At 43.0% G+C, this 10,136-nt stretch overlaps 1 protein-coding gene across 1 annotated transcript; it reads left to right on the top strand.

The window, feature by feature from the left end:
* Positions 1 to 701: 701 nt before the first annotated feature.
* On the top strand, positions 702 to 10,072 carry tmc7 (transmembrane channel like 7; the record flags this gene model as incomplete). Its single annotated transcript, XM_029738923.1, is given in 16 exon segments — positions 702 to 949; positions 1,493 to 1,641; positions 1,957 to 2,072; positions 2,074 to 2,113; positions 2,876 to 2,961; positions 3,080 to 3,138; positions 3,140 to 3,220; positions 4,814 to 4,961; positions 5,194 to 5,370; positions 6,766 to 6,863; positions 6,939 to 7,122; positions 7,537 to 7,667; positions 7,963 to 8,118; positions 8,310 to 8,388; positions 8,578 to 8,668; positions 8,671 to 10,072. Coding segments are annotated over 16 exon segments (1,899 nt in total), but the record flags the coding sequence as incomplete, so codon positions are not given.
* Between the last annotated feature and the right edge of the window lie 64 nt (positions 10,073 to 10,136).

The raw sequence follows: 10,136 nt of genomic DNA, 5'->3' as shown, positions 1-10,136 counted from the left end.
TTCTGCTGACTGACAGCCAACGTAAGCTAGCTACGCTAGTTAGCTAACAAAGTTGTTCATTAAACTTTCTTTGATATTAAAAGTGCACGAGGACAACTGAACATGGAGAGAGACTCAGGTAACTAAGCAAATTCAATTTCATATGGACCTTCTCAGCAAGTAAGTTAGTAAATGTAGCCAGTTATCTAGCTAGACAAGGCAGGTAAACTTTCCTAATGCTAAAAAGGGGTGGGTATAATTTGTGGAACGTTCCACAAATTATACCCACCCCTAAAAAGCTATCCAGCCAACGTTAGCAAGCTATCGGTAGCTATCTAACTTTTAGCTGAAACTGAGCCAATTGTTGTTATTGAAAGAAAACTTCCCTTACTCTTTGAGTTCATGACATTAAATAACAACAGTAACTTGGTTGCTGAAGATATGTTTTGATAGTTGTAATTGTTGAGGTGTGGTTGTTGTAGTTTTTCAAGTGTAAGTTACATGTCTGTTGCAATGACTGTATGGCTACACCACTTCCTGTGCATTCACAGCCAAATAGTTTAGTGAGTTCAACAGTATGATATCAATACAGTGTATTGCATTCAAGTACTGCTCTTTAAACCCCACATTTTACTCTCACTTTATGAACTTTGACCCCCAGCCTCTTCCCCATAACACTTTTTTTTACTGTATTTCTCTCTGACAGTGTTCTACACTGACTGGGAGCACCACGTAACCCACTACTGGACCAGCTCCCCAGCTACCAGTCTCTGCTGTACCGCAGAAAGCCCTCAGCCTCGGGCAGTACCAAGCGCCGTGGCAGCTCACGGACCAGGCTGGGCTCCTCCAGCAGTGGGAAATGGGGACAGACCACAGTGGCCAGACAGCATGAGGAGAAACACAGGACTCAGACCCTACAGAGACCAGTCAGGGAACTGCCCAAACCTATGGCGGAGAAACGCAGAGACAAGTCAGATCTCTAATATGTCTTCATGCAGTGTTATACTGGTGTAAAATGTTGTATTGTAATGATAATATGAAAAGGGTTGCACTGTGTAATAACATTTCTATACTATGTAACTGTTTAAGTTACAGGACATCAGAGATTTTTATGTTTTTAACTGAGTCTTACTGTGCTGGAAGTAATTGGTTATCTGCCTTCATTGCCTTCACTCACTGTAGGGGCCAGCAGTGCATTGTTATTGCTCTGCGGGCAGTGTTTCATTTTCTCGTATCAATTTGAGACATTACACGATTAGTGAAGTAATGCTCTCTAGGCCAATAACAGAGCACAACATTCACTACACGTAGGCTACAATTTCATGAGCATAACGATTGGGGCTAGAGATGGTTATGTTCATGGTGGACACTATTGTATATTGAGTCTCTTTGTCGAAGCTCTCTTGGTGGATCCTGGTGGAATGTTAGCATTCTTGAAAAATGCTTAGTATGTAAACATTGACTGACTGACTGATTGCTTAATATATTGACTGATTGATTGATCATCTGACAGGGACCAGCGTTTGGAGCAGGCCAAGGATCTGAGCAATTGGAGCCAGTGGAGACAGAGCACCAGACGAACCCTGAGGAGGCTGAAGGAGGATGGGTTTGAGATGCTCAGCAACCTGGAGCTCTGGAGGGGAGACATCCATGTCATTGAGGGTAAGGGAATGGATGCCAGTGACAAAACAACCTGTTACTCCAATTGACTTCTATTGACATCAATACATGATTTATGTCAAAGGCTTAGTTACACAAACAAATTTCAAAATTGGATTTGTGAGGGACAAAGGCAGAGTGTCCACAGAGATGATGTAATATCGCTGATGAAAATTGGGCAATTAAAAGTTTTCTTGATCACTTGTGTGTCTTCTGTTGGAAGCATTGAAAGATATGAGTGCATTGATGTTGATCTCTTTAAAATCCAGGATGGTATCTTAATCATTCATCCTTTCCCTTCTCTGTGTCCTATCACAGGGATGTTTGGCACGGGGATCCTGTTCTACTTCTCCTTCCTGCGGTTCCTGGTGCTGCTCAACTTCGTCATGGTCCTGCTCATGTTCGGCTTTGTCATGCTGCCCATCATCACCGCCCCCCCATGCCTCTGGGAACACCACATTCAACCACGTAGATGGTAACACAGGCCTTTAGGTGTTCTAGAGTAAAGTGGACCATATTATACATGTAACTGTCAAGATAAAGGAAACACACAGACCCTTTAAACCGCCTATGCTCCTTTGAGACCCGTCTTTCAAAGTCACTTCTTCTAGCCTTGGTAGCGAAAATAATAAGCATTTTTATACATGACTCTAAGCATGATGGGATGTTAATTACTCAATTAACTCAGGAACCACACCTGTGTGGAAGCACCTGCTTTCAATAGACTTTGCATCCCTCATTTGCTGAAGTGTTTCCTTTATTTTGGCAGTTACCTGTACATCACAGGAGGTTGGTGGTACTTTTAATTGGGGAGGACGGCTCGAGGCAATGGCTTGAGCAGAATGTGTGTAATGGTATCAAATACATCAAACACATGGTTTCCATGTGTTTGGTGCCATTCCATTCGCTCAGTTCCAGCTATTATTATGAGGCTTCCTCCCCTCAGCAGCCTCCACTGCTGTACATCAATTATATAGTATTTATGTAAACTGTAGGTCTGTAAGAGATTACACCACATTCAACCATGTTAGAGAGGAGAGATATGGTGCATGTAGTCAGTAACTGTTCTGCAACATCAAGAGCATCAGTCATCTTTACATTAGATTATGAATGTTGTATTGTTAATCTCATCTAGTATATATATATATATATTTTTTTAAATTCATTGTTAATGTTAATGGACTTCTAGAAAGATGTCTTACCAGTATTATATTGTTGCTTCTGTTGTGAACCACAGGCTTCGAGTGCAGTAACTACCCTAGCACCTCTCGCCGTGGCCTGGTGATTTTCCACCAGCACATCACAGACCTCCTCTCAGGGGCGGTACGGATACCACGCCCTCTTATTCATTTAATTCAGTCACTCATTGTACTCCTGCATAGCACTGTAGATGATGTTCTGGGACTGAGAATGACTCCCTTGTTTGTTTCACATCTTAAAGGGCTTTCTGGAGCAGACCTACCTCTTCTATGGTTACTACAAGGTAGAGACAATTCACTTCCTTCACTTACAACCTGCCTCTGGCCTACCTGCTGGTCACCATAGCCTACCTCTTCCTCAGTCTCATATGGATAGTCAAAAGGTAAAAAAGTGCCCTATCTTACTGTATTCAGACCAGTCAATTATACTAGTCTTTTGGATAAACCGGTCCTCAAAAGGCATATCTTCTCAAACATGCACATGCTGTCCAATTGTTTTTCATGATCAAATCAAAGTTTATTTGTCACGTGCGCCGAATACAACAGGTGTAAACCTTACAGTGAAATGCTTACTTACAGGCTCTAACCAATAGTGCAAAAAAGGTCTTAGGTGAACAATAGGTAAGTAAAGAAATAAAACAACAGTAAAAAACAGGCTATATACAGTAGCGAGGCTATAAAAGTAGCGAGGCTACATACAGACACCGATTAGTCAGGCTTGTTGAGGTAGTATGTACATGTAGATATGGTTAAAGTGACTGCATATATGATGAACAGAGAGTAGCAGTAGCGTAAAAGAGGGGTTGGTGGGTGGTGGGTGGCAGGACACAATGCAGATAGCCCGGTTAGCCAATGTGCGGTAGCACTGGTTGGTCGGCCCAATTGAGGTAGTATGTACATGAATGTACAGTTAAAGTGACTATGCATATTTGATAAACAGAGAGTAGCAGTAGCGTAAAATTAGGGTTTGGGGGTGGGGCACACAATGCAAATAGTCCAGGTAGCCATTTGATTACCTGTTCAGGAGTCTTATATGGCTTGCGGGTAAAAACTGTTGAGAAGCCTTTTTGTCCTAGACTTGGCACTCCGGTACCGCTTGCATGCGGTAGTAGACAGAACAGTCTATGGCTGTGGTGGCTGGGGTCTTTAACAATTTTTAGGGCCTTCCTCTGACACCGCCTGGTGTAGAGGTCCTGGATGGCAGGCAGCTTAGCCGCAGTGATGTACTGGGCCGTACGCACTACCCTCTGTAGTGCCTTGCAGTCAGAGGCTGAGCAATTGCCGTACGAGGCAGTGATGCAACCAGTCAGGATGCTCTCGATGTTGCAGCTGTAGGACCTTTTGAGGATCTCAGGACCCATGCCAAATCTTTTTAGTTTCCTGAGGGGGAATAGGCTTTGTCCTGCCCTCTTCACGACTGTCTTGGTGTGTTTGGACCATTCTAGTTTTTTGTTGATGTGGACACCGAGGAACTTGAAGCTCTCAACCTGCTCCACTACAGCCCTGTTGATGAGAATGGGGGTTCGGTCCTCCTTTTCCTGTAGTCCACAATCATCTCCTTAGTCTTGGCTACATTGAGGGATAGGTTGTTATTCTGGCACCACACGGCCAGGTCGCTGACCTTCTCCCTATAGGCTGTCTCGTCGTTGTCTGTGATCAGGCCTACCACTGTTGTGTCGTCTGCAACTTAATGATGGTGTTGGAGTCGTGCCTGGCTATGCAGTCGTGGGTGAACAGGGAGTACAGGAGGGGACTGAGCACGCACCCCTGTGGAGCTCCAGTGTTGAGGATCAGCGTGGCAGATGTGTTGCTACCTACCCTCACCACCTGGGGGCGGCCCGTCAGGAAGTCCAGGATCCAGTTGCAGAGGGAGGTGTTTAGTCCCAGGATCCTTGCATGACCTTTGGGTCACTGTTATAGAAATACTTACGTTTTTTAGCAATTTCCAAATCTGCATTTCTCGTCGTTCCCCAAAGGTCTGCGACTGGCTTTAAGCGTAAACTGGTGCAGGACGAGGATCGCTTCCAGAGCTTCTGCAACAAGATCTTTGCCGGCTGGGACTTCTGTATCGTCAACGACAGCGCAGCCAGGCTCAAGAGGAGCAGTCTTCTTTATGAACTGAAGGTGAGATGGCAGTAGTCAGTCGATAGTATAGGTTGACTCAAAACGACAGGGAGAAATGTGATTCAACACTATTGACAAAGTGAATTGAAGTTCACACATTCCAGTTACAGCCATATAATGTAACAGAACTGTATTGGTTCACTTCTGTTTACCACTCGCTTTTCACTGACTCCTTTCAGAAGGAGCTGTGCTTATAACTATATTAATTCCTCTGTCCTTTCTATGTCAACAGACTGATCTGGAACAGGAGCGCATCAAGCAGAAGATAGCAGACAGGACACGGAAGGAGAAGTGTCGGATCTACGTGAATCGACTGATCCTGAATCTGTTTGTGATCGCTGTACTGGCGGCGTGCTTCTACTCCATCTATATAGCCACCAACTTCTCCCAGAAAGCACAGATGACTAAGGTAACTAGGCAAGTCAGTTAAGAACATATTCTTATTTACAATGACGGCCTACCCCAGCCAAACCTGGACGACGCTGGGCCAATTGTGCGCAGCCCTATGGGACTCCCAATCACGGCCGGATGTGATACAGCCTGGATGCGAACCAGGGTCTGTAGTGACACCTCTAGCACTGAGATGCAGTGCCTTAGACCGCTATACCACTCGGGAACCCCATGTAGTGGAGGATTCTTTTTAAATCACATTGTGATAAACCTTTAAACAGCAACGCTAGTTTAGTTCAGTTTAGTTTAATTTCATGAATTGCAGTAGCACATACAAGAAAACAAATGTAAATCAATGATCAACATAAAGGGAGTTGAAGCGTGAATGGAGGAGGAGCATCTTGGTCACAGCCAGGGAGGATAGTTGGTCAGAGACAGGTCTGGAGTCTCCTCAGCACACCTTGCTGTCCCTGATGTCCTCAGCCTCTCCTTATGGACTCTGTAGGTAGCTGGTCAATAGACATATGCTTATTTCAGATCTGATACATATGTCTAAGTTTAGCACAGTCAAACATACGGCACACGGGTGGTCTGAGTAAAAACTGAAATATATACTTTTATTATAATCGTTTTCCCCGGGGAAATATATGATCTTAATCTCCATTGAAATGACTAAAACCAAATCTAAACGGTAGAATTGATAATGGACCTACATTTATAGTGTCGACACTCTATCGTGTCTTTGGCATCATTAAAATTGAAGACTTATTTTATCAAATCAATTCTCTGTAATTATTATTACGTGATTAAACTAATCATGTAAATGTAATTAACTAGGAAGTTGGGGCACCAAGTTAAATCTTCAGATTACAAAGTTATAATTTTCCTAATGTAACTTCAGATATTTTAATATCTGATCAATTAATCTTCTAATTAATGAATTATTCTTTACCTCACGTTAAGTCTCATTCCAAACGTCGTAAATTGTTGGTTATCTGCACGAACCCAGCCTTTACTATGGTTACAAGGAAATGATAGGGGAGGTTCCCTAGTGGGCTAAGCCAATATGACGGCTTGGTGGACAAAGGGAAGTGGGTGTGGTCTGAGAAGGGCGCGAAAGACAAAAGAGTCACTACACAGTTGATAATTATATTAATTGAAATGCTAATCTGTCATCAAGGCAAAGTGTGGCTACTTTGAAGAAACTGAAATATAAAATATATTTTGATTTGTTTAACACTTTTTTGGTTACTACATGATTCCATATGTGTTATTTCATAGTTTTGATGTCCTCACTATTATTCTACAATGTAAAAATAAAGAAAAGGTAGGTGTGTCCAAACTTTTGACTGGTACTGTACATATTGATATTGGACGTTACTGTGATCTCATATGATTCTGCCTCTGCCTATAGTGTTGGGAGTCTCGCGTGGGCCAGGAGATGTACAAACTCATGATCTTCGATTTCATCATCATCGGTGCCGTCACTGTCTTTGTGGAGTTCCCTAGGAAGTAAGTCATCTTTTCTCTCTTCTTCTCTCCTCTCCTCTTCTGACAGTTCTCTCTCTCTCTCCCCCTCCCCCCTAGACTCATAGTGGACTACTGTGACTGTGGCCTGGCCAAGTGGTGGGGCCAGCAGGAGTTTGCCATCCCCCAGAACGTCCTGCAGATTGTGTACGGCCAGACCATCTGCTGGATCGGGACATTCTACTGCCCCCTGCTGCCCGCCATCTGCACCATCAAGTACTTCATCATCTTCTACATCAAAAAGGTAGCATACCATAGAAATAGAAATACTAGACTGTATCAATGTACTGTAATAGGTGGGCCGGTGGCCATAATTGTAGTTCTATGTAATACAGTACAGTAAAAGCATCAGGAAGGTACTTTATATGAATGACTGTTGGTATTTTTGGTTGTAGCGTATGGTTTAAGCTGGGTCAAAACATCTGGTTAAATACTGTAGGTAACCGTGGTTCCCTGATTGAGTTAAGACATACATTAGACATACTGTACCACATAGGTAATAGTATAGGTCAGGATATTTCCTTATCCTAATTCCTTCAGCCAATTGATAGAGAAAAGGAATATCCCATACCTGTGTGTATTATGTTGACTGAAACGACTGAAAGGGAATTCTCACCCACAGATATGTTGATTAATGTATGTATTGTCTACCCTGCAGGTGACCCTGGTGAATAACTGCCGCCCGGCCACCCGTCCGTTCCGAGCCTCCAGCTCCAACTTCTTCTTCCTGGCTGTGCTGCTGATTGGCCTGGCACTGGCCTGTGTACCTGTCACCATTGGCATCGCACAGTGAGTACATGGCTGCAGTTAGCCTAGCATGCATGCATCTTTATTTCCATAGATAACCATCAATATGGGTAATTGCATTGAAACTCACCATGCACCAATCTCATACCTGTTTCACACTGCTGAGCCTAACTGAGCCTAGCTTAGCTGTACTGTTGCTGAAACTGGGCTGGAAAGGAAAATATTTGAGTCAGCACAGTACAGTTTGGCTTGGCACCATAGTGTGAAAATAGTATCAATCTGCTCCTAGATCAGTTGTTTGGGACATAAACTAACCCTCCCGTTTCTCCCTTATCAGGATCAGCTGTTCCCAGGCCTGTGGTCCCTTCGTTAACTACACCACATCCTGGGAGGTGCTCCCCCGGACGGTGTCCCAGCTGCCTGCAGGAGCACGCACATTCCTCCTGGCCATCTCCTATGAGGCCTTCGCCGTCTCCCTCTTTGTCATCACATGGTACGGGTTCTGGCCAATGATATCACTCCTGTCTACGGTTCATTGTCATTTGATATCCAGGCCGATAGATTGTGGTTTCAGCCAATCAATCAATAAAATGTATTTATAAAACCCTCTTTTCATCAACACGTTGTCACAAAGTGCTATCAAAATTCTGCTTTGTTAACTGTTGTGTCTCTTCCCTCCCTCAGCCTGGCCATGTTTTATGTCATTGCTCTAGCTGGAGCGCACAAGCCAGTGATCAACCAACTGAGGGAACAGCTAGTCATGGTGAGGAGCTACAGTAACCGGTCTACATGGCTGCACAACTCTATATTGTACAGTAGCTTCATAGGACTTTGCTGTAGGGACAGGATTATTTTCCTGACCAGAAAAAAATCTAGGTCCTAGTTATCTGGCATAACATTGTTATAGGGTTAATTTAGGCACTAACCCTCCTCTTCGTCCCTGTTCGGCCAGGATGGGCGAGACAAGCGTTTCCTGATCCAGAAGCTGTGTCAGGCCCAGAGGACCTGTGCTATTAGATCCACAGGTTCAGCCCCAGCTAACACTCCAACTCTGGGGTCTTCCTGGTTCAGCCACCCCCGGACTCTGCTACTCATGTCTGAATTGCTAGGATTAGGCCCTTTAGTTTTAACTGACCAAAAAACTCAGGGCTCTTGATATTACTTGTAACTGGCTGTCTAAACACTATTACTTGCAGACACTATAGGGGCTGGTTTCCCATACATATATTAAGTCTAGACCTGGACTAAAATGCATGCTCAATGGAGAATCTCCATTAAAATAGCTTTTTAGTCCAGGACCAGGCTCGATCTGTGTCCAGGAAACCAGCCCTACCACTGGCAGACACTAGATTTGAGGAACACTATGCAACTGGGGAATTAACTTTGCCTATCAAGGCTCTTTGGTTTTGATCCAACGCATGTTGAGATCTGTGAATGTTCAAACGTTTAACAAGCACTGTTTTACAATATTGGACCAATAGTTTGAACTCAAAGCTGGCAAAATAGCTATTTACTGCCTTTTGTGGAGAATATATTGTCCTGTTTGTTGTTTACTATATGTAGCCTACCATAAACATTACTATATGTGATATCATGATGATAATTCTACTGACTATTACCTTTTTCCTTCCAAGAAGGACTCTTATTATGACAATAACCACTATAAAGCTTTGAATTGCCCTTCTGAGTAAAGTAATTACAAAAATTCAAAGCTGATCCCATGTTGTTCCACTTGAACGCCTATAAACACTAAACATTCTTCTTGCAGTTGAAATGTAACCTTTCTTGTTTATCTTTTAAAGGTATACTGTATTGATTTGTGTAAACTTATATTCTTTAATCTCTTGTTTACTATTTCCATTAACTCCCTCTAAGTATAAACTTTTAATGACCATGACAAGCTACATGGGATTTAACATTTCAAAATGTATTTGAGATCTACTGTCCCAACTTCCGCTACATACCAAACTGAACTAATACTTTTTTACTGTGCTCTGTCTCCAATGCCTGTGTTCCATAAAGGGGAGGTGTTGTTTTGTCCATTGCAAACCTTTGTTTATGAGTGAACTGTTACATTTGAATCAACTAGTATGATGTCATTTTAGCAAAAGTTGTATAATTCCAAAATCTGTGTGTTATTCATTGTTATAAACTGGGTGGTTCAAGCCCTGAATGCTGATTGGCTGACAGCCGTGGTATAGCAGACTGTATACCATGGGTTTGACAAATCATGTATTTTTACTGCTCTAATTACTTTGGTAAACAGTTTATAATTGCAATAATGCACCTCAGGGGTTTGTGGTATATGGCCAACTCCGCTTTGTGTCGTGCTTAAGAACAGCCCTCAGCCGTGGTATATTGGCCATATACCCCACCCCCTCGGGCCTTATTGCTTATTGAATTGTGGCTGGAAAAGGACAATAAATAATGCAAGTATTTAAAACGTATGTTATTTCTTGTCATACTTTGTGTGAATTTAACTTGTTTAATTTGTTCAGTAGGGAAACCCAA

This window comes from Salmo trutta, chromosome 38 (genome assembly GCF_901001165.1).
Source record: "Salmo trutta chromosome 38, fSalTru1.1, whole genome shotgun sequence".
NCBI lineage: Eukaryota > Metazoa > Chordata > Actinopteri > Salmoniformes > Salmonidae > Salmo > Salmo trutta.
Note: the sequence above shows the minus strand (reverse complement) of the source record. Positions and strands in the feature narration are given on the sequence as shown.